The sequence below is a fragment of the Chaetodon trifascialis genome, chromosome 2 (genome assembly GCF_039877785.1).
Source record: "Chaetodon trifascialis isolate fChaTrf1 chromosome 2, fChaTrf1.hap1, whole genome shotgun sequence".
Taxonomy (NCBI): Eukaryota; Metazoa; Chordata; class Actinopteri; order Chaetodontiformes; family Chaetodontidae; genus Chaetodon; species Chaetodon trifascialis.
Window position 1 is genome coordinate 2,474,055 of NC_092057.1, and position 25,760 is coordinate 2,499,814.

At 42.8% G+C, this 25,760-nt stretch overlaps 1 protein-coding gene across 1 annotated transcript in view; it reads left to right on the forward strand.

The window, feature by feature from the left end:
* The first annotated feature begins 14,713 nt into the window (after nt 1-14,713).
* grin2ab (glutamate receptor, ionotropic, N-methyl D-aspartate 2A, b) overlaps nt 14,714-25,760 on the forward strand; it is an 87,873-nt gene continuing 76,826 nt past the window's right edge. The window contains exons 1-2 of the mRNA XM_070973079.1: nt 14,714-15,477; nt 16,427-16,633. Of these exons, the coding sequence (XP_070829180.1) occupies nt 15,460-15,477; nt 16,427-16,633 (225 nt within the window). The 5' untranslated portion in view covers nt 14,714-15,459. The remainder of the gene's footprint in view (nt 15,478-16,426; nt 16,634-25,760) is intronic.

Here is a 25,760-nt window from a genome sequence, read left to right on the forward strand (position 1 = left end):
AAATATTTAATCAAAAAAATGAAAAAAATCTCCCTTTAATGGTTGAACTGGTCACAGCTGGTAGATAAGCAACCTTTGATTAGCGGCAGCAAGGCGTCATTTTAAGAGCTTGAGAGGGAATCGCACTCTGTCTTTCTGTGTGGTTCTGCTGTGCTTTTACGCAGCTTCTTCTTTTATTCTTTGTGGAAGCAAATCTTACCTTTTATGATTTACATTATTTTGAAGGCAGTGTTGCACTTGCAACCAAGAGTTGCTGCTGGAAGTTGCTACTCCCTCAAAACAGCTCGCTTAGGGCCCTGAAAGAGGAAATATCTATAATCCTTGGCATGTTCCAGGGCCCCTGTCTCGCTCTGAGCTCTGTGAATCATTCAACGAAAGTAATGGCTTCATCCTGCAGGCACAAGGCACAAGCTACTTTTTCTTGAATAACACAGTGAAACCTTGTTTCAGGGTTGTGGTGAAGTTTCTGCAGGAAAAATGAAATGTTGCTAAGAAAAAAGTCAAGCTAGAGAAAAGAAATATCAGAGAGTGAATGTAATGTAAGATATATATGTGTGTGTGTGTGTGTGTGTGTGTGTGTGTGTGTGTGTGCATATATATATACTGTAAGAGGGAAGAGTTCAACATGTAAGAATGTAAGTATCCTAAATTTTTAAATTTTAAATTAAATGGATGAAAAGCAAAAATGCAAATGCTAATGAGGTGAAAACAGATGAAAAGCATCTCCATCTCGTTTCTTGTGATTTTGAAATGATGCAGCCGTGAGCTTTCCCTCTAACAGGCTCTGCTGGTCGGACCACAGGCAACAGATCAGCGAGCGGATCAACAACATTAGTTTTCCTCCTGGAGGAGTCGGCTGAGTCTGGAGCTGGAGCAGCTGCTCGGAGACGCACGGCCTCTGCGGCGGGTCGGAGGGTGACTGTAGAAAGCTCCCGCCGGGACACAGAGACCCGTGCATGCATGACTGCGTCTCTGTGTTTCAGAAAGCGAGAGAGAAAATATACAGATGCATGCAAGATAGGTGGGTAGATATTTAGGGAGAGACAAAAAGCAGCAGGGTCCATCCATCCACATCCCCTTCATGGAGGCTCCACCTACATAGGCCGATATAGCGAAGCTGCTGGAGCAGCGAGGATCCTGCTGTGTGTCCATCAGTTTCAGATAATCCCTGCTGCTGCTGAAGTGTCCTTGAGTCACATGTTGAAGCCCTGCCTGTACAGAGACACACCTGACTGCTGTTGCACTCTAAACTACAGTCAATTTGTTCCTGTTTCTCACAAACGTGCTCATTTTGCGCTCATGTCTTTTATCCACAGTCCAGATTATGTCAACCAGACAGTTCAGCAACGAGCAAGGCCCCAACCTGCAGAATCCACAGCCACCTTTCCCACACAGGGATGGATGCAGTAAAGGTGTGTGTCACTGTTTGTTTCTTTGTTTTGTGCTTGCATGTGTGAGGAGGTAAGGTTGAGCTGACAATGACAAATAGTCTTAAATAGGATAAGAAGCTGCATTTGTGGAGAGGAATGTATAGCAGCAGATTGTATTTATGGACTTGCATGATGAATTGTTGGAGCCATACAGGACAGAAAAATATTAGTGTCATGGAAAGTCGCACAAAACCTCAAAGTGCTGTCAAGAGCAACACGGTGCATTAATCCAAATACTAAGAAAGCAAAACCAACTTCTGTTACATGACTAATTGAAAAAAAGAAACATGATCACCACACATGGATCAGTGGAAGATATCTGTATACTCTGCGCCAGTCGCTGTGAATTGAGTAAATAATAATAATAATAATGCACATCTCCTATTGTGCAATACACATGAGCAGATTGTTTAAAACAAAGCAAGATGCAATCATCACCATTATCAGCTCATACTAAATGTACTTTTTAAAAATCCGTGCACACTCTATCAGGCTTTTAGTTCACACCAGTCGCTTATTAAAGTGCAGTAGGCTCCGGGGAACAAATGAAATTCTGAGTCATTTTGTTTTGACATTGAGCATCAGGAACCCTCAGAGGCAAGGCGAGAATACAGTAGACGTGGGAAAGGTCCAGTAGCTTTACAGCGACATTAATTTATATTTCTGTAACAACTCGGCCTTGTTTTTTATGGAATGACAACCTCCTATTACTGGATGATATTTGATTGATTGATCATAGTGTACAAATATAAACATACAGAAATGCAAGTAATGCTAAGTGGCAACGTTTGCCTTCTCTCCAGGTTTCAGAAATGGGATTTTACGTAAAACAAATCTGTGGTATTTATCCACATTCAAAACATTCATCAGAGCAGATCTACCAAGATGTGCGAGCATTTCTCTAAATGGCTGTTAAACATAATGACACAGCTTAAGGATCGTCTCTCTTCCTCCTGGGTGTTTTGAAAACATAACAGACCGAGGATTTCATTTAGCGCTGCTTTAGATCTACTCCACTCTCGAGTATGTGAGAGCAAAGGTGCAACAGAGACGAAATTATCATGTTGTTTTCTGCACAGCAGGTGATTATTTGATCATCGGGAACCACTTGGTTCTGAGATCGTGCTTTCATGTTGCGATGGTGCTGTGGAATGGAGATAACACCTGTCTTGGCACTCAAAACCACAGAAATGGAAAATATATGAAAACTAAAGCATTTCATAACCGTATTAGATTAAGCCAAATTATAATTTAAGATCTTTTTGAATAGAGGAAAGTGGGCATTCTACCCATAGTTGATATTTTCATATTTAGACACAAAGCAGAGGGGACACCTGTGGCCTCGGACTTGGCAGAATTGGCTGTTTGACTAATTGTGCTGCAATTTGAGACATTTATTCATAATATACATAATATGTGGAAGATGTACGGCTGTAAGGTATCTAATTGCAGTCTTGCTCTCTGCATACTGATGCATTGTGAGCAGGAAAGTTCTACAAATTTACATTCAGAGGAGCTGACTTCGACAGAGCTGCAGTAACTCCACACGCTGCCGCTCACGCTGTGGAAATAAGTATTCATGTGGTCCACAAAGACATCGCATAATCTATGTTTAAATAGAATGCTAGAAATAAACTTGGCATTTTAATAACCCTAATGGGTGGTGAATTTTAATGTGAAATGTAACATTTGGGCAAGTTTGGATTATTTTGTGTTTAACCTTAACAGCCTGCAGTAAAACAGCAAGGATATAATATTATCCTCCAGTGCTCTTTATAGGATTGTTCAGTGTGTAGAAGCTGCAAATACCACACGTAGCTGAAAAACTTGGGGTGGAAAAATACCTCAAACAAAAATGAATCCTTTGTCAGAGTTTGCTTCATGGTGTCATGCATGACATACTGTACTAAATAATGTATTAGCCCAAAGATACTGTAGTCCATATGAGGCGTATAACAACAAAAGGTTAAATTATGTTTCAATCAATCAGTTCCCCGGAGGAACTGGACATCAGGGGAGACAGATGGCTGGGTTACCTGAACCTGCTGTCACCTAGACTTGGACCCGGATATGCAGTGAATGGATAGATGGAAATCAGTATAATGTTGGCATGGTTTCCATGCTCTCTGCCCCCACATTTTGGAATTTTGGAGGCTGAAAATGTAGGTTATCACTGTAACAATTCTGGAGTGAGACCAAGAATCAGTAGGTAGGAGTTGTAGTACAAAAGCAGGTTTGAATAGTCAAAAGGCAGAATACAGGTCAACAACAGGTAGGCAGTCAACAGAGGCAAACAAGACCAGAGGGGATCAGGCAGGAAGCCAGAAGTCCAAAAAACTAGCTGGGTTCAAAGTCACTAACACAGGCAGCCATCAGATTCAGGAAACAAGGCTGCAGGAGGAAACCTGGAAAATGGCAAGAATTACTGTGCAGGCGAAATTTGTCTTGTTGTGTGGGTCAGATGTTGTAGTGAGGTACAAAGGTATGCAGACAGGTAGAGGGTCAGGTGGCTGGAAAAGGCTGGAACACACCGTGGGCCACTGCTGGACAGGGTGGAGGAGGAATGGCACTGTCTAAGATCTGAGATGAAAATCAATATACAATTCATTCTTAGACTAAACTACATTACTCTCGCTATTTCAACAAATATTGCATCCTAAACAATCAGGCATCACTGTAACAACTGAAAGCCAGAAGCAGAATCAGTCTGTAGAAGTGGGAACAGAAAAGAAGGCAGGATGTAGGTCGAAAACAGGTAGGCAGTCAGCTGAGGCAGACGAAACCAAGGGACCAGGCAGGCAGCCAAAAGTCCAAGAACTAGCTGGGGTTGAAGTCACTGAAGTCTGAAGTTCCACACAAAATTGGGTTAGTTTTGGTTGCAACTGAAGAAAAGTCATTTTATCGAATTATGAATCTGATGACAGTGAGGTTAGTGCATGTTTTTTTGTTTTTGTTTTTTTCCCATGGAAGACATTTTGACATCACAACAGGAAACGTGCAGGTGTGAATGATAAAATTAATGAGCTGCTTCAGTTTCACTGTCCTGGTGTTGTGCTTGCTGGCCTCACTGAGTTTTTTTGCACATTTCACAGCCAGCGTTCTCCTACACGTTTGCAGAGGGAGGGGTGGGGTGAGGGTTATTGAGCTGGATGTGCAGCCCTCACTGCTAGATGCCACCAAATTCTACACGCTGGCCTTTTAAAATGAGGCTGCTACAGCTCAGCAAAATGACACCTGCTGATTTGATCCATCACTTAGTGGCAGTTGTTCTTACTTCTGCTTGAAATGGCCTTTTCCTCTGATCTGCACACACTGCCTTTGAATTTCTAAACTGTTTCATATTCATTAGTCATATACAGTATTCTTTTCTATTTACAGCAACTAAACAATAGTTGGCAGGGGAGAAGCAAAGAATCTCTCTCTCTCTCTCTCTCTCTGTGGGCAAAGCCTGGGTCTCTCAGCACACTGCTGGCCTGCAGATCCCAGTTGGCCACTCGTGATGGTCAGTCCACCTACGCCTCTGAGTGTTGTTGCCACTGGCAGAAATATACAGGCAGCAACAATCACAATCAGTGTACAGAGGAGAGATTTCTTCAGCACATTTCGCATACCCTCCACTCACACCCAACCCTGACTGTGCACATGATTAATTAGCATAAACATTTTGTGAAAGCTGTTTACACTTTCACTTCTTCCTCCCTCTCTTGCACCCCCCCCTCCCTTCTGTGGGATGAGTAAATGATTAGGTGTTGCCGGGAGCAGCTGGAGAAAGTCAGAGATAAAGTCAAGACACAGCTGGAGTGAGTTCACCTCATTTATGCATGACACTTGTTCACTCACTCACAAACGCACATTGCTGCATACGTGCTGCTTTTTCAGCCCAGCTAATTACTTAATTGCTGTGTATATTGTGTACGTGTACATCAGCATGTTTACCAGCAGTGACAGCAGGACTTCAGGGACAGATGTAGCATTTTCACACTGAAAACCACTGTTGTACACACCTGTTTATACACACACACACACACACACACACACACACACACACACACACACACACACACACACACACACACACACACACACACACACACTCTCATATATATACACGTATATGGACAAGGAATTACATTACAACTGTAGCAGTTCTCTCCAGTTTTGGGGGGATGCCTATTTTAAACCTGGCACTTTAATGCCTGGATTTAAAAGAATGTGCTGAAAGGGCACTTACTAAGATTATTTATCGATACAGTAAGGACAGACTGCACATTTGAGGAATTAAAACAAAAGTGTTCAATTCCCAGTGCCTGCTTTTGAATGTCTACAGATGTATTACTGTTAGAGATTTAACAAGGACCACTGCTCCATTAACTGTTGCCCTAATCTTAATGACAGACATCAAGACTGTGTCTAAAATCACTCCTTATTTACTATATAGTTCTCTACATTTCCTCTAGTCTCCAAAATCTCAATGTAATGCTCACTATTGAGTAAGTATCCATTATACACACAGCACAGGGAGTTGTCAATGAGTGAACAAGGGAGTGATTTTGGACACAGATCTAGTTTATTAATCCAAAGATATTGCTTATGATCTAAATATACAGACACATGCTTTCAAAAACAAACCATCTGCACAGGCATTTTTTCATCTAATTTGGTTTTCGTTCTCTACTGTTATCAATCATAACCAGTGAAATCCCCACACTGACATTATCGTCTGAGATATTGCAGCCATAATGACGCTAACACTGTGACAGTCTATAACAGCCTGTTTGTGCTGTTCTCGTGGGTCTGGTGTAACGAGGATAATATTGGCTAGTGGGTATCGGAGTACAAAGTGTCACAGAAGATTACACAGCATGTGGAAACATGCTGCTTTCCATGAGAGACAAATAGTCCCACTGCAACCATGTAAATGTGGCCTTCACTGATCACATTGACCAGACCATATGTGCCAAAAAAATGCCACAGCGACACCTTTTAAAGGTGTGTGTGTGTGTGTGTGTTTGTGTGTGTCTGTGTGTGTGTGTCTGTGTCTGTGTGTGTCTGTGTGTAAGACAGCAGTATGTAGCCACCCAACTCGCTCCCTCGATGGTCCTTTAGGAGATGCAGCAGATGGACAAGTTTCCCATTCAGGAGAAAAATGTCCCAAAAACCAGACTGCATGAGATTACGAAATGACCAAACAGACACTTGGGATAAAACATACTAGTACACAAACAGATGCACACCAGCACATTCAGTATGGGCAAATCAATACAAAGAAATTCATTGACGAATCAATAATTAATTAAACAAGTAAGACGTGCAAATCAATGGATAAAACAACTAACCAAAGTATATCAATCAAAAAACATAAGTTAAAAAACAAAGATATGTTTTTTAAACATTGTTAAAAAACATATCTTTTTTAAAAAGCGTTTTACTAATATTTATTTATTTATTTTTTACCACCTACCTACTTCCTACCTTGATTTTAAACATGCTAAATTTTGCTCTGTAGCACCTTGAGATTGCCTGGATATAAGGTGCGTCACAAATAAAAATTATTATTGTTATTATTATTAAAATGTTATGGTTGCGAATAATAATCCTAATTTTATAAACCACACTGACCTTATAAATACTGAACATTTATTTAAAAAAAATAATTAGCATCAATTCCTGCGGTATAACATTTTAATGATCAAATACTTATTTTTTTATTCAGTTTTACCCTGAATGTATTTATAGTTAGATGCATAAATAACTTGAATATGCCACTTAAAGCATATTTTGAATGAATATCTCACATGCTGTAAACGCAGCTGCAGATCATTTCTGCCTTTCAGCTGATGGGTGAAAAAGTAAAACGCAGACATGTTATCTTGTTATCATGTATCAAACTTACGATATCTGTATTCATGCATGCATTTGGATGCACATGCACCAATGCAGCCATATTTACAGTATCTGTGTGTGCACATGCAAACATCAACTTATTAACTGATTCATTGATAATTAAGCAGCATATATGCCCCACAGTGTATCAACTAAGGTGATTTTTTAATGACGTCTCAATGAATGGAAAACTATACTGACAATATTTCAGAGTCAACTGAATGTACAATCCATCCCTCTATCCTTGCCTCAAGTTCAATCCAGTAGACTACTCAATTCTCAATTAATTCTTCTCTCTTCCAATAATTACTCCCTCTAAGATTCTCAGAATGCAGGAGGCTAGTCCCTCAGGCTCCCGTCATCCAAACGAATAAGCAACAACCTTTCTCACCCACAGAGGAGCCAGAAAGTGATCTTTGTGCTGTTTATCAACCCAATATGCTGATGCCGGCATCCACCACAGCGTACCCCACCACCATCAGGATAAAGACCTGATCAGCAGTTGGCTGATGGCCAAAATGGGAGTTTACACTATTGTCTGATTATTGGATTCATCCCCATAATCAGGCATTATCCCCAGATAAAGTCTGTGCAAATCTAATCTGTGTTTAATCAACAGCAGAACATTTTTTAACTACTCTGCTGATTGAAATCATTACATGTGTTTCTTTTTTTAGTTGTTACTGTTAATCGAAAAACAAGTGTACTTATAGCTTTTAGAAGCTCAAAAAGGACCAAAAACACATCGTTGCAGTGACAGATTTCAGCGGTAGGTTTACGTGTTCATCCAGCTTAGCGTCTGATGATGATTCTGTGTGCTAACCGACAAGCTGCCTCACCAACACTTAACCAAAGTCTTGTATTTAGAGGCCATACTGTCCGTCCCTTTATCAAGAGATCTCAGTTAATGTGAAAAGGAACAATGCTTCCATTGCACAGTCAGGCTTCTGTTATTGCCAGTGAGAAAATGAATGCACTCTCTGGCGATGCTGATAATAGAAAGGCCTGAAGTAAATAAAAAGTTACAGCTGAAAGATGAGCTATTTTAATTTGTTCTGTGGACTGGACCAATTAGTTTTATTTGCCTCGATCCTCCAACATGTCAATGATCTACTGCACCAACCGCTTAGCCACAAGTACCCAATGTAGAACTCCACCCCAAGAACTTAACACTGAATGTACAAATGGGATTTCCTGTAGCGTTGTGAATTACCGAGCTGTCAAATTGGGTACCAGAGTGTGCCCTGGTGCTTTAGTGCAAATTAACCAACACAGTCTAATGTGTCCTCCCGAAATCAACTCAGTGCATATTTCTGGTGTGTTTCATGTTGCCACTTGTGGTGGGTCATACTAAGGAGTCTCTGCTCTCTGCTTCTCAGTGTTTCTCAGGTACAGTCCTGATGCCATGCTGCAGCGTTTCAAAGTCTGTGACCTCCACAGCACTGTTGTTGGACCTGAGTCTTCATGAATCCCGCAGGTCAGTTCTTGAGTGTCTGTGGCCTGACTATTTGTAAAGTATGTTGGTTTGCTTTTGCAACTCAACATATTACCCATAATTTAGGATAATTTCTTTAATATGAGCGTGATCAGCTGCGACTATCTTTTTATGAATACATTTCTCATCAGTTTTGTGTTAACCACCTGAATCTGCATCCTTTGCATGGATGGACATTTTGCATGGAAGTTGTAGCCATTTGTAAAGTCAAGTTAACTAAGTTTAGTTGCTGTAATAAGTATTATTATTAATGATAAGAATAATAGTGAACTTCATTTGTATAGCACATTTATACAAGAAATGCAGCTCTAAGTTCTTCATAGCAAAGAAATCACATGCACCAAATGCAAAAAAGACAGAATGAAAATAAGAGCAGGGATAGAAAATCAATGTTAAATGTGATGGAGAATAAATCCCACTGAATTATAATATTAAATAAAGTTAAGATAGAATACACAGAATGGATAAACAACATTTTAAAAGAAGTGCAGTTGTGCATTAGGGCGAGACAAAGCGCAAAGGATTCAGGCCTGTATCAGGAAAGTCAGAGCGAGTTAAAGGATACGATACGTTTTCAGCTGTCTTTTAAAAATAATTACTGAGCTGGCTTCCTTTATATCTATAGTTAATGTGTTGCAGAGCTTTGGGCGTAATTGACAAAGGCTGCATCATCGTTTTTGTTTCAGCTGTTGCTGATAACCTTCAATAAACCAGCAGCAGAAGATCGCAGCGTCCTTGAAGGCAACAGTCAACAAGGGATTTAGCAATGTAGCAATGTCCTCGCCCATTAAGAGCTTTGTATACAAGGAGGAGGAAGACCTTAACATCTATTCTAATTGTTACAGGAAGCCAGTGCCGAGCAGCTAAAATGGGACCAATGTGCTCTCTCCTCTTGGTTCTGGTTAATTGCTGTTCGGCTGTTAATAGCCGAGTTTTGAATGAACTGAAGTCTCTGTTTTTTTGCGGGACGTCAGTAAATAACATGTTACACTAAATCTAAGTCAGCTTGAAGTATAGACATGAATCAGTTCATGGACATTTTTTGTAATATCAGGTTTATTCACATTAAAATTATTGCTTAGGCTTCCATTTATTTATTGCCCAAAAGACAGTTAGTAATGGACTCTATAGCTGCAGCATCATTTGGATCAGCAGGGATGTACAGTTGTGTGTCATCCACATAACCATGGAAACTCACATTGTGCTCTCTAATGATGTCACCAAGTAGCAGCATGTATAGTGAGAATAATAATGGACCCCAAAGCTGATGTCATGCTTCTCAAACACGTGAGACTGATGTCAAACTTTCTCCCTTTGGTGTATTTTCAGCAGAATTTAGTCTTAGGTTGCCAGAAGCCTGACTGAAATTCCTTCAGACTAACATTTTCTCTAAGAAAGGAGTTAATCTTTTCCGATATCTTACCGATGATTGAACGATACAATCTAGGTTTTGGTTTCTTTAGTAAGAGGGCGTCAGTGAAGACGCCTGTTTGAAGACGTATATTCAGAATCTTCAAGACATGACTTGTTGAACACCTGCTTTAAAAATGCTGCAGCTCAACACATGAGCTGGAGGAGTTCCACCCAGCGAGAGCGGAGCTCAGTCCATGTAATATAGACCCTGTCACATTAGGCCCTATTCAAAATACGCATTATTCAGATACCTCAACTACACCTGTGCTCATTAATTTAAAGTGCACTCACTTTATCAAAATAACAAAGACATTTTCATATTTATTCATATTTAGTTCACCTGTTTCAGCCCCAAATGATCTTTGTTGTGAAAGTGAGGACAGACAATGTTCCATGAAGAGAGTTCTCACTAAAGCTACACAACTTTCTAAATCCTTATTTGCAATTAATTATAAAATTATTGACTGACCTTTTCAAGCTAAGAGATAATTGCTGGTGTGGCCAAGTGAAAAAGACACAGCAGTGCATCACTCCCAGCTAATTGATCTGGCTGCTGCACTCGTGAACTTTTCACTGTGATCAGCGCTGTGACAGGAAGTAATCACCTATCAAATTTTGAGATGAGTAGTTCTCAAAGGTGCCCATGAATTTGCATTGGGTGATGAAGATACCGTCGAGATAGACCCCTGAGAGTCGACCGAAGCCTGCCTGAGATCCACGCGCTGCACACTGCCCCTGTCTGGCTGTAGGAAGCAGTGCCGTCTGTAGGAGAGCTTATTCCAGGTCACCCACTCTCTGTGGGCGAGAGAGCGAGAGAGGGTGGAGAGTGCAAGAGAGGGAGGGAGACGAAGTAGAAAGACAGACTAGAGCGAGAGCATATCTATAACTCGATAAATGCCAGCTATCACGCCGTTCTGTTCCAGATAGAGAGCCTTGAATACATTTCTGTTTATTTTGTTGCCATTTATTGACGTAGTGATTCATTTCCTGAGTCTATATAAAGCCATGTACTGTAGCTACAATGCGATGTCTTTGCCATGGCAGTGCCTCAGTCTAAGACAAAAATGAAGAAGAATCAAGATCGCTGCATAGAAGACAGAAATTTGTCTTGCAGGCGCATCATACATCGTCATTAGGCGGAACGCAGCCCACCTACTTTCTTCACCAACCAGCTTACTTCCAGTTGCATAGGAACGTTAGAGTGAATCATACTTTTGTGGATTTCTATTGTGTTTTCCTGTCAATCAAAGCCTTGGTGATTGTCAGATAAGACCTAGCGTGTGCTGGTATGAAGATGCCAATCCATTTGAAAACCTTGGGAGTACGTGTTGCTACAGGAACTGCGGCAAGACAGCTGACCGTGTGAGCCGTGTAAGCAGGTCATCAGCTTTCAGAACTTAGTGTAACTGCCTCAAAATGTAAAAAGCATAAAAATCACCATGCTGTTCTTAAAAACGCACACAAACAAAGTAGAAATACAACCCGAAGTGTGCCATCAGGTCTTGTTGTCATGGAAACAATGCGTATCTCACTAAAAAGGTTTTTAAGCAAAGTTGACAGTTACAGGCTTTTATGGCCTGGGTTTCCGTTCGCTATGCAGCTAATTATCAGTGTGCGCTTTAAAGGATTTCCATATTGGTTGCATCAGCGCTGAGCGAGCTGTGGGAGGGCTGCCTGTGCTGGGTAGGTGTGATCAGTGGGGCTGGTGTACGTCAGTTTGTGAATGAGTGGCTGGCGTTCTGCAGCGCTTAGCGTGGCCAGTTGTTTATGAATGGGGACTTCTGTAGCCATACACCGTATGTATCTGGGCTCCGGCTCTGCCAAAACAAAAGTGGTGACACTCTGAAAAGTCAGTTACCATGGATACAAAAATTGCCCACATCATTTTTGTCAGAGGCCTTGTGTAATCATTTCTCTCTTCCCAGTAATTTATTTATCTATTGATTCATCTATTTATTTCATTATTTTTTTTGTCAGTTTGTTTTTGAGCATGCCTGCTGGTTTCATTGTCGGAGCAGCTTTAATTGGACTTCTTTCCCTCTCCTCTGATTCATTCCAGGAATATTGGAGTACTGGGCTTTGACTATTAGCCAAACAACATTAGCGGAATGAGCTTTTGACTTGAATAATTATGGAGTAATAACAAAACAGTTAGCGCAATGTTGACGAACTACACTGTGATAATGGGTCTCCCTTGTTTTTCAAATATTTTACAATCACACACTGGTATGGGCTATTAGCATAAGCCTCAGACAGCAGAAATGAAGGGGTGATGGTAGCCGGCTCATTGAGGCATTTGGATGCTGAAAACCACATTTGAACCTGAGCTGTGTGTGTGTGTGTGTGTGTGTGTGTGTGTGTGTGTGTGTGTGTGTGTGTGTGTGTGTGTGTGTGTGTGTGTGTGTGAGAGAGAGTGTGTCTGTTGCAGTCTCTGCAGCACGGTGACTGCAGGTAACTGGGTAACTTCTGCTCACCGTGCTGTTGGCCTATGAAAGATGCATGACGGCTGAGCCCTGTGGTTATAAATCAGTTATAATAACAGGGACGCATGTTCGGAGAATTGCAACACTGCGGACTCCTCCCCTTCTGCCTAAATACCTACAGCTGTCTACAGACAGGCCAGAGCTGACTCACTATGTTGTCCAAGTGTTGTGCTGGTGTGCACCGGATGAATGCATACTAAATGAGAGAGAGAGGGATCCTGCGTCTGTGCGCATGCAGAATCCTGCAAAAGGTCATGTCCCAAAAAATTACTATAAGGAGGTCTGCAGGCATGCATACTCTTCAATGAGATAATACTGAAGAGAAGGACAGCTTTTAAAGGCTTATTTATGGTGGCCCGGAAGAATGTATGATTTTATTTCCTTGGCAACAGCTTAATGTTTAAATATAGAATCAGACGAGCTTAACCATACTCCACTGGGACTAAGTTTGGGTTAACAAACTAAGAAAGGAAGGCACTGAAAATGGCATCACACAGCATCCTCTGCACTTTCTAAGGGGGTGTCCTGGATCTGGCCTGTCCCAACAGGATGCCTCTAATGGGTAAATAGCAGGAGGAGATGGCCAGAAGAGGGATGGCATGAAAGAAAGGCAGAGCTATTATATTTGGAACCCCAGGAATTTTCCCTCAAAAGAAAAGACCATCATCCACTCTTCCTGTGGTCTGTCTCCCTCTCTTTTATGTCCACGTTATGCAATCGTCTGTTTCTTTTATTCCAAGCCTCGGAGGCTTGGGCTCTGATGGAGGAGGATAGAGGACCTCAACAGGTGGAGAATTTTATTCTAGGGATAGAGGAGGAGGAGGTGGAGGAGGAGGAAGAGGAGGGTAGAGAAACGTTCCTTAATAATAAGCCCTCTGGTTCTGGTTAAGCTGTGCTGTTTTTGTGTTACTCAGCTTATAACAGCCAGTCCTAGTAGATCCCTGGCCTGCTAACATGACCCCATGCAGTATCTACACCATCTGTCTGCAATGGGACTCCAAGGCAACACTCAGAGGGAGATGCAGAGAGAGGGATGGAGGGAGAGGGGGAGTGGGGGGGGGGGGGGGGGTGTCAGCACTCCCAGAGGACCCCCTGTGCTGCAGTTTTGATCTGCTAATTATGTTTAATTGAGACTGTGTAATTCACTATCATTGGCTGTGTTTTCCTTTATCTCAGCCGTCGCTTTTTAACAAACTCTAGCGCATGACACATCATCAGCAAAGACAAAAAAAAGAAAGAAAAGAAAACCCTTCGGTGCATTAATTTTGATGGGATCGGTATTTTAATTTTGAAGAAAGCGGATTGTCTGCACGGGGACCACTGGATGGTGTCAGGCCTTCGACAGTTCAGCGGATATTGAGATGTTTTATCTGTGCGCAGTGGATGCTCTGAGGAGCGGAGGCGCGACGCGGCGACTTGTTTGACGCCGACAGTCGTCACAGCGCACACACACACACACACACACACACACACACACACACACACACACACAGACGGAGAGAGGTGCTTGCGCACGCGGTTTCGTTTGGCGAGGTGGCACCAGGTGATGCCATAAACGACGACCGATGGCGTGCGCCATACCTCTGTTGCGTCTGCATTTTTTGGAGAAGACGTGTCAGGAAAGGCGACACGCAGAGAGACAGAAAAGCCCGAGAGAGACAAACAAGGCAGAGACGTATTAATTTTAACGAGCTGCGAAGTTGGAGTCGCTTTTTTTGGAGGGATAGACACGGCGACATTTCCCCAGCGCGCGCCCTCTTAACTCGCCACACATCTTTTTGATATTTTATATCGGGAAGATGAAGTCACCCAAGTCACCCCCCGCCACTACTACCCCCCTCTCCCCTCCACCACACCATCCCTCTCTCATTCAGGCCCGTTGCCCATATGTTTAATTAACTAGGCTGATGTGTAAGTACCTTCAGCCAGCGAAGCGTGGGCGGGCGGGCTGCGGGGTAAGAAGACTGCCGGAGAATATTTCCTTATTTCTCTCCGCTCGGGCGCTCGGCCGGCTGCCGGAGCATCACCTCTGTCGTGCGGCGTAGAAAGCTACAAAAATAACTCGACCCGCTTAAACTTGTTCCGAATTGTTCAGGGTGTTTTTTTTGAGGGGGTGGGGGGGAGTGCGGTGCTCGTTCGGAGAGCGCGTGAGGGAGAAGCAGAAGGAGAGGGTGAGTGAGAAAAGAGCGAGGGAGAGAATGCGTGTGTGAATATATGCGTGTGTTTGATGTTATTTGTGACGGAATCCCCCCTTCAGTCTCCAAGAATCCGCGAGCGGTGCGAGGAGGAGGAGGAGGACAGGAGAGGAGGAAGAGGAGGAGGAGGAGGAGGAGGCGCGCGGACCTGTCCACGAGCCCTCACTGCGGAACGCGCGGGGCTGCCGCTGGAGATTCCAAACCAACGGTTATTTTGGATTCTGGAGTCTCACTCATCCCCGCGCATCAACGGCTTTTTCCCTCTTCTTCCCCCTTTTCCCAGTGCGTCTCCGCCGCTGAACGGACGGTGATTGACATCTTCACCAAGAGGAATACTAGGCTACCTTGTGCATCGGGGGAGAGGTGGTGGTGGAGGGGGGAGGTCTTCAGAGGCAGACAGGTGGATTTACCCGTGTGGTGTATTTTTGGGGAGACTGGATGGAGGAGAAATTGATGGATTAATTTGACGGAGGAGAGTCGTATGTGATTCCCACTCCAGCCGAGGGCACCCGAATGGAGTAACAGGCTGCAATGTCATCTCCACCTGGCCGCCTAGAGAGATGTGTCACGGGAATGGGGTGAGTTAGCTTAATTAGTGTGTTTTCTCTCGCTCTCTCTCTTAGCTTAGAACCAACTCTCCTCTCGATGGGGGTGACGCGGAAATTGAGCAGCAGTTGTTGGGTTTCAGTGCTTCAGTATCTGCCGCACACTCACTCTGCCTCTCAAAGTGGAGCAGAGGCGGGGTGGCGAAGTGGCTGGTTTGTGTTCCTCTCTCCGCTCCTTCGTTCGTCCGAGCAGAGTCCCCGACACACAACCTGCTGCATGCCCTACATAGAGGAGCCCGAAACCGGAGAGCGGAGCGTGAGGGGAATATTCGCTAAGGAGCCACAGGCTGTTTTAACGCTCCCTCCCTCCCACCCCCTCTCTCCTCTGACACACACACACACACACACACACACACACACACACACACACACACACACACACACACACACACACACACTCTCACTCTCTCTCTCCCTCTCTCTCTCTCTCTCTCTCTCTCTCTCTCTCACACACACACACACACACGGAGAAAGAGTGCTGCTCTGCCTTCCTCGCCGCGCACCATTCCACCTTTGCGTTTAACTTGTGTTTTCGTCACGCGAGCTTTTTCATCCAATAAGCCCGAGTCTCAGCATGTCCAAAGGAGGCACACGCACGCGCGCCCTCGTGCTCCGACCCGCACAGACACAGTGCTAACGTAACACACACACGCGCGGGCGCGCACATTCACACGCGCCAAAACGCAGACGCACGCGGGCAGGCGGGCGCTTGGAATGGGCTGGTATTTAATTAAATTCAAACTGCTCAGATGCTTATGAGGAGTATAATGACACTGGGTAATAATGTTTATAGCTCATATAGGCAGCAGCCGGGAGGCGCGCGTGCCTTTTATAGATCGGAGTCAAATTCAACAAGTCTGCGCTTTTGAGGGGTGCACTGCAACAAGCAACAGCATTATTTTTCTATTTTCTCCTTCCTCAGATCAAGTTTGAACACTTTTCCTCTGGATTGACTGACGCTGTGAGAAGGAAGCAAAATGCCAGTAAACGGACAGGTCATGGTGGCTGCCTGCACGGGCCCTCACACCACGGCAGTAAAAGTCATCATTCATCGCACGGTCTCAGAAGAAGAAGGCGCAAAACCTCCGCGACCGCAAACCTGCAGCTGGCACGCGTTGTGACACCGAAGGTAAGGACCGGGCGGGCAGCGGCGATCGGGGGGGGCAGCGCTGTCAGAGCGGCTCGGACAGGGCGCTGTGCGACGCTAAGCGGCGCTGTTGCATCACATTATCCCAGGCTACTGATGAGAGGCCGTGTAATGAATTCATATCTCAAATTACAGTTTTCAGGCTTTGAATGCAGTCACGTTGTAGAAACACATTTTCTTCCGTTTTCCTCCCGCTTCCCGTGCCAAGTCTGACACACGAAGTGTCTTCTCCTCCTCTCAGGGACATGGAAGCCATCACACACACACACACACACACACACACACACACACACACACACACACACACACACACACACACACACACAGATGTTTCATGGGGGGTGATATGAGAGTCTGACATGGCTGAGTATAGAAGTGTGACATGACAGACTATAAGGCCCTAATCCCATAATTCTCCACCAGACTAATCACTCCTGGTGGCAAAGCAGTGCCCCTAATTTTATGCATATGTGTGTGAATTTATCACGATCATTTTGGGCAAATTATCATTCGTGCCACAGCAGATCCATGGTGGTGTTGCAGAGCACTGGGGAGAGAGACTGAGGATGTGCTCAGCAGTAGCCTATTTTCTTGAATAGTGGGATGACACAAAAGGAGATCAACTCTGTAGGGCATAAACGCAATAGAGTGGGGAGCAGTGAATGTCGAGGGCTGTTGCTATCTTCATTAATATAAATATCTTGTGCAAAGCTGCAATGAATTCTGGGTGTGATGTCATAACACCTTTAAAACCTTAACTGTATTTTATAATAGGCCTACTTTTCTCTTCACTTTCTTTGTGTTGTCATCACTCCAGAGGTTGTTTCCTGCTCAGCTGGGCGTTGTAGTTTAATCTCTCACAGTCTGCTATTAACCAGCTACTGAAACAACGCCAAACAGGAAGAGCATAAAAATGAAAAATCCTCAGTGATGCGATATTCTGAGTCCCATTTTGGTTCCAGCATGACATAGTGTTGAAATGATGTGTCAAGATGCATCTCACTGAGCTGTTCACTGAACCATCTCTATTGTTGGCAAAGCAGGTACTGTAGTTCAGAATTCATTGTCTCCAAGCAGCTTGTCCATGTAGCCAGAAGTGAGACCGTTGTTCTGTTTCTCTGCAGTTAAAGCTGTTTAATCCCTCACATTAAACGTGCTGCTCTCAACATGTTATTGTGCTGCCTTTAACTAGATGGCCCTCTTGAGATTATTTTCATGGCACCTAAATGAAGCTGGTGATATTCACACAAACAGCTCTGGTACCTGTGCTGCTAACACAGATCCAAACGTGGTTCTGCTCAATGCATTTTTCTTGTAAAAATGCGCTTTAAGAGAAGGCATTTAGAGACTTTTCTTCCAGATGAAAGGCTGCAAAAGGTGACAATCCTTTGTGTCATCTTGGCCTCAGTGTTTTGGTTTTTAGTACAGGCATTTTTTTTTGAGCTGGAGCACAAAATTAGTCCAAAATCTACATATGCCTGCAAGTGGGGAAAGGTTCAGAGAGCATTCGTGCAGAAGTCTCTTTCTTTTCATGAAAGATAGATAGAATTTTTACCTCTGTTGAACCATTAGTTTTGCTGAGAGTACTGCAGTTCTTACTGTGCATTTACTGTGACAAGGCTCAAAGAATAGCTTATCACCAATACAGCTGTATCGGCTGTTTGATCATAGCCTATGATTACTGGGCCATAAGAAAATTGCCCTGGCATCTTTCAGGTTGTTTTATGGTGCTACATAAGTTGTGTAGCTCAGTTAAAGACATCTGAGTCACTAGAATAAAACCAACGAAGAATCCTCATATCCTCTGCTTTTCCTCTCCTCCTTTTCCACGAGCATACAGAGGATTTTAGGTAGGAGTATACACACAAGATTGCTTGTGCTTATGAAGAATAATTATAAAGAAGCTTAAAAAAGAGAAAAGCCAAAGAACCTGTGGGTGGAGTGTGCACCTTCCTGCCCTGCATTGTAGCTGCATTTGTCCTGAAGGAGTTATTGACATATCCTGAGATAAGAGCTACAGCAAATAATCCCCTTATCTGCACAGTGTTTTTGGCTGGAGCTCCACAATCCACTGAAGTTGACAAACTGCATGTTTGCAAATAAGGTTCATGGTGGTGTGGTTCTGCCTGGAACATGAACAGCCAAACCATGTGCAGCCACCGAGCCTGGCGTTGCTTCAGCCGTCATCTGAGTGCTGACTGAGTGCTTTCCTTAAAGTCGTTTTGACCTGCTGCTGCGCCTGTACTGTGTTGCATCAGATAATCTGGTCCTGACATCATCCGCCACCAAAATTTGGTTACGTCGGACTCTCAGCGGCTAACAAATCAAACACTTTCACTTCTCTGCCGTTAGAAGAATGTAGAAATGGATGGCCTGCCTTCACGGCTGCTGTCTTTGTACATACAATCACAGGTCAAACGCCTCGCACATGAAGCTCCAGAGGATGAAAATGAGCGTTTTCATTTTCCTGTTCCTAGCAATTACCAGTGAAAAGGACTGAGTGACATATGATAACGAGTCATTTGACCCCCGCTGCTCTTCTGTATATTGATGTGTGATAGTGCGGTCTCAGACACAAGTTAATAACCCAAAAGCCTCTTAAGAGCGTTCACTGTTTAATCATTGAATCAAAACACAGTTGGTGGTCTCATTTAATGAGTTAGTGAGCCATAGTGAGATTAAGTGGGATTTGACTAATATAGGTTTTTGAACTTATATCTTTAGAGTGAAGATGGCAGTCGTTGATGTTTGATGATGAAGCTCTACATCTGTAAATGTGACCATTTCAGACCACATGTATTCACTGTTTCACATAATTTGATTATTGAAAAGTTGTCTCGTTCTGTACTTACAGCTACAATTCTTCAGATGAACCCGTAGTTGTTCTGTAATCACCAGCGAACTTCCCACCTTTTCAAATAGCAGAAAAAAACTAATGATGCTGGTTTCAAATTCATAACCGAGGTTTAAAAAAAATGTCAGTTTCAGCCTCACAGTCCTGCAGCTCACAGCTAACACTGCCTTGGTTAGATGTTTCACATTCAGGGGGCTTATGACTAAATGTTTACAGCTAATACACACCTGCATTAGAGTGTCTTTAATGGTGTTTAAGTGTTTCCGTCTGCTCGAGATTCCAGATAAGTCTTATCCAGTTCCAGCCCAGTTTTTCAAGTCTTCACTGATAGGATTTAAGTAATCGGATTGGAATAAATCTAAAAATTGGGTTTTTCAAACCTGAAAATAACAATTGTCATTGCTCAGGCTAGGATTTAGTATTGGAAATCAAATCCTACTTTTTATCAATCTTAAAAACTTGTATCTGTGTTTTTCATGACTCAAAGGCAGATCGTCCTGATGCTGAAAATCAGGATAATCTTGATCCTAGTTGAGAGGTGGTTTCAGGGTGGATTTAGAGGCTTGACAAGCAGAAGATAGCTGTAACCAAGAAATTGCCACCTATACTCTACGTCTCGAGTATGAATTAAACGCAGCATTTCATGTTTCTATTTTAATCTGCCAAACAGTCACACACCCCAGACGGCTCTGGTGCAGATGGATGGACCAGCTGGATGGTTGGTGGAAAAGGCTTTTTGAACTTTTATTCTTTATAATTGCCATTGAATTACTGTTGTCATAAACTTATTATGTTGTATTTGATTTGTCCGCACGAAGCTGTTTTGCCTGAGCAGAATGCTGTGATTGATAACATTGTTTGGTGTCACAGACGCGTGACAAAGGTTAAAGAGACGTGGACTTTATTGGCTGGTATTGGCAGGTAGATCTATGATTGACCGAAATGTCAGTAAAAAGTGAAAACTAACTAACATGAGGACAGATCGAACAGGAACATCTGTGAGGAGGTGAAAGATTAAGAAGGGTCATTTCCATTATTGACTGGAGAGCCAAATGTGTTCTCTAAGCAACATAATACACAGGCATAAAACACCTTCATTAAGTTCTCTTTATTGATGACAACTAAAACGTTAAGGTTAAGGTTAGGGATCATGGGAAATAAAGTGTTCTGTAAGCTGCTTCATTGAATTTTTTGGCCACTTGATGACAGCATAGCAAGCTGTAAACACATCATTGATATAAAGCTGAGGTGAACATATTTACACATTCAGCAGACGTGCAGCGACATTAGCATTTATTTTGAGACGGGACTGCCTGTTTATTTTACCGATGGCCCATTATTCTGAACTGCCCAGCGTCCCTCTGCGTGGCTGGTGTTTGCTGCTTGGTAAGGGGGCAGACGGTTGGTTAGATGGTTCAGATTAGAAAAGATGTCAGGCTCAGAGTCAATCAGAGACAGAGTAGGGCAGGTCTTCACAGAATAATGGGCCGTCTGAACAGCAGCATGGTACCTCGTGATGTGCCCCTGGCTACTAAATGAGTGTAAGTCCCAATATTTCTCACTTAAAACAGCTGCCTGTGGCTGGAAACAATATTGATGAGAGTGGAGACACCGAACCGGAACACACACTAAAACACTCCATCGAGCAGAGGGACTGCAGCGTTGGCTGATGTTTCTCTGTGGCTGCATCACCTTTAACATCACATATACACGAACGATTTCATCCATTACTGACAGAAAAAATGTATCAGTGCTTCTTTAAAACTTCTGTGTTCCCTTTCCAAAGTGGATAATCGGCCTCGATGCTGATAGTCAGTGGACATTGTTAAAAAAAGGTGCACACAGATGTGCTCTCCTTTGATGTCAGCGTTCATCTGTCAGTTGAAAGCTTAAGGCTTTCCAGATGATGGATATTTCATTTTGGATTGTAACCCCCACTGTGCCTGTTTGAATAGTGTGCTTTTGAATTAGCTTGATTAGCTTTAAACTCAACACGTGGCTTTGAGAATGAGAACATTTGCAGGTTCATGGGAGGTTACCTTAAGTCATGCCTTTTACACTTTGTCAGTCTGAGGGTTTTTCCAAGCTCCAAAAGAGGCTTAGGAGGTGCCTGAGTGGGGCCAGCTCGGCCCTGTCATTATGGCCAACTTAACACCTAAAACCCAGATCCCAATTTTATGCTTTTACAGACACCAGACTTTGGTTCAGACTGATATAACACCGTCCTAGTTACGACATTCTTTAGCTTTTTAAATCCAATTTGAGTCCGTTTTCTGCGGCTATAAGGAACAGATCATTCACATAAATGTATCACTGCTGTTTCACCACGTTGTCTCCAACAGGGATCACAGAGAGTGGACGAGGTCTCATTGAGTCCATGAAAAATGGTTGCCGCTCAATTTCATGTTAGGACACAATTACATCAGTGTGTTCCTCGATGGTTCATGTGTTTTTACAATGAATCAGACGTTATGGTGGCAGAGCAGATGATGCACAGGAGGACTCTTTTAAACAATGGTACTGTGGAGCTGCATGGCTTCATTCTGTTGTAGGACCATTGTTCTGTTTTCAGAGGGTGTAAAAGAATAGTTATTGTAATTCTCTTGATAAGACAGCAGCTACATTACAAAAAAGAAACTCAGTACTAACTGTGCTAATGATGTTAAGTCCAGAAGGAATTTAATCAGCCTTAAAACAAGTCAAATGACTTTATTATGTTACCCGATCTGTTTTTCCTCCAACTCACATTTCATGAATTACATTTTTCAAAAACAGTCTTCTTAAACTTTTTGAACGAGTGTTGATATAAACACCTAAAAACAAGGTCAGTCTCTGCAGGGGTGTAGAATTTTGGCCAAAGCTGCGTGGTCCACTTCCTTCCTGTGAAGCCGGACAAACTGAATGCAGTTTTCCACCATGGCAGCCCATCGGTTCCCATGAAAGCTGCCTCCCATGAAGTCTTTGCAGCCTGCTTTGCGGGTTATCGGGCATGGCTCCATGATGTTGCGTCTTCGTACCTCAAGCTTTTCAGAAGCCGAGCCTTTTGCCTGCCTGATTTTGTTGACTTGGTCAGATTTTGTTGTTTGTTGTTGATAATTTTTTTCTTGATTTTTGTGCTTCTACCGTGGGTAAGTAGGTCACGCAGTTAAACGATTTCTGTCTGTTTTTACACTCTGCACAGTGTCTTTTATTTTGTAATATGACCGAATATTCTATGTCCTTCCTGTGTCAGACTTCCTGCTTGGCTTGATCTGCTTGATCTGTGCAGCTTGAATCAAAAATAGACTGCACTGCTGCTCCTTTCTTGATGATTGCGTATTTGGAAAATGTGTTTTGAGGCAGTGTGTCTTAGGAGTCTTTACATGTTGTGTTGTATGAATTCAGTGATCACGCATATCAGGTAGGAGGAGCAGGCGGATTCGTCCACAAACGTGGTGTGTTCCAGGGATCGAGGTTACTGTATGGCTTCTGCTAATTTCACTTTACCGAGGAAGAGGTCGTCTATGGTTACTTGCGATGAAGAGGTGGCCTAGCCAATCCAACGGTTTTCCGACTTTGTGTTTTTGTGCATTTACACTTTGCAAGACTGCATCTAGATACAGATGTCAGGTGCAGCTGTGCGCCATGCACACCTTTGTAAACCCTTTAAACTCACGTTGACAATAAAAGACAATATTCGTATTCGTGCTCGTACACACTGGCTAGCACGCTAAGGTTTGCTTTGCTGCCACAGATCAGTGTGTTCTCTGTCAGTGTCGTAGCCTGCTGTCAGCCTGTCACTCGCTGTCACTGTCACGCCGCTGCAGTGAGAGTAATGTTACTGCTTAATGCAAATATGGTTTAAAATAAAATGTTTTATTGGGGAAAATGCAAATAAGTTATCCACCGACATAGATAGAGAAGGACATTTCTACACACACAGACATGAGAAAATGACTTTGAGAGGAGATATTTTGATTGAGATTGCTGCCACAGAGAAAGGAACATTATCATAATTAAGCTTTTATCCATTTGTGATTTGGTAAAAGTTGTCCGTGCATTTATCTCTTCTCACTTAGACTGCTTGACTCTGTGTTTGTGCCTCAGTCAAAGGTCTGTTTTCTGTACAAACACAGCACCTGGGAGACTTCCTGCAGCACCGACTCTGCTTTTATTGATTCTGCTGTTGATTTTTGTGTGTTATTTATCCGTTTGTGAAGCACAGTGTGTTGTGATTTAAAAAGGACTATATAAAGATTATTAGTACTTTAATTATGTAATTGTAGATCAAGCAGTACATCTGTACAACAGCAGCTGCATGTTTTATGAAGCTCAGGCCTTGGTCTAATTGGTGCACAATGGAACTTAAGTAGATTGTTGTACTCGTACCCTAGTGCACCAGTTTTTTGAGGCTATGCTGCGTACCTTTGAGACTCACACACTGATTTGATAAATATGTAAACAAAAAAAGAAACCTGCAATATTTTGCAATATTTGCATATCAATAACTGTCCATGAAGTATAACATGATCAGAAATGATTGTGAAGTATGACAAACATGAAAACATCAAATAACACGGCGCAGTCGATTCTGTGCTTCTGATTCTTTGGTATATTAAAAACAAACCCATAGCGAAGCAACCACGATGTATCCTGCCATCAATGCAGTCAAGTTTTTAAGGCATCATCAAATAAAATTATACTTGATTTCCACATGAATAGGACCTGTATCACTCCATGATTTAGTGTGTCAGCGCGTAGTCAGTTTACATTCATTTTTTCTACATGATCCTGTTGAGAACTCTGCCAGGCAGCAAGATGCAGTGGCCAAAAATATCCCCAAAACATCCCCAAATCATCCAAAATATATTACCACAGGTATAATGCTCCCCTCCACGCTCGCGACAGGTGCTGTCTCATCCAGACAGGGCATCTGGTGATGTGGGAACATTCGAAGCCTCCTGCCAAGTGCAGTTTTTAGCAGCAATGAGCAACACATCAAAAAACATATGTTGACCAGAGATGTATGAACGAGGATAGATCCCATGTCGGAGGCTTCAGGTCTGCCAATCTGAATTATTCTGATATTTCACAATCTGAATGTGTAAAATTGCTGATTTTTTTTCTTTAAAATATACAGCACGGTGGATCCTTTACCTTTACGCAGTGATTTTATTTAAACGTGATGGGACCAGTTTGGAAAGAGACACGATGCGCCGCCACAGCAAGAGAAAAGAGATGATGATCGAGTGTTTTCAGGTCTCTCACAGGCTTCATCAGCAAAGGATTTTAAAACTTGTTGAAGTCGTAATTAATGGCCATCGTGAGCATGAGGGAAGCTTGCCCCCCCACTACTCAGCAGTAAATCCCCTAATATGTTTTCACATCAGTCTCACAGTGTATTAGACACAGAACTGAAGTGGAAAAGTTCGGCAGGGAGACAGCTGCTCTGATGGTTATTCTGAGTTTTTCTTTTACCGCTGTCTGTGAGGTAGGAGTGAATATCTGCCTGTGGAATATATGAATGATGTGTCCATCATGATTCACCCTATGAGATCTGTTCCTTTAATATCTGGAGTTGTGTCAGGCTTTCTGGACAATAATGAAAATCAATGAACTGGTTTATAGCATTATTGGACTTCTGCTTGATTTTCACATCAGCGTGTTGAAATATTTGTCAGAGTTTAATTCGCAACATTAGTCTGCTATTTTAACCATTAGAAAGTTTTCCATTGGTTTTCCTGAAATGTTACTATGTTACATCATATATTAACATCATGGTTCAAAGTGACGTACACCCTGATCGTCTCTAAATACAGCCACGGTTCAGTTGTAAATGATTGCGTTCTGTTCTTATTTCTATGTTGCACAGCGTCCCAACATCAGGCTTGTGTTGGCTGTTTGTCATTCCACGTGTGTCCGGCTTGAAAAATATCACATCAGTACTTTTTCCTTCACTAATCAACAGCAATGGAAGGAATTTGGTGGACTAATAAATGTCTTTAGTTTCATGAATAATAGATTGTTCAAGAGACTTGTCATGCATTAAAATGAGTGCAAACTCCGTTTTTGGTTAAAAATTCAAAGGAAAGATTTTTCCATCTTTACATCAGATTGTCCAACAAGGCTTACTGATGATTGTCTACAACCATCCTGTGTCATTTTAATGTTTCAGGTCCGTTCAATAATTGAAAGCGAGGGAAAGCACATTGTGTATTCATAAGGCTGGCCTCGGCTCAGCTTACTGTGTTTTTGTAACCCCGGCGTTGGAGTTAA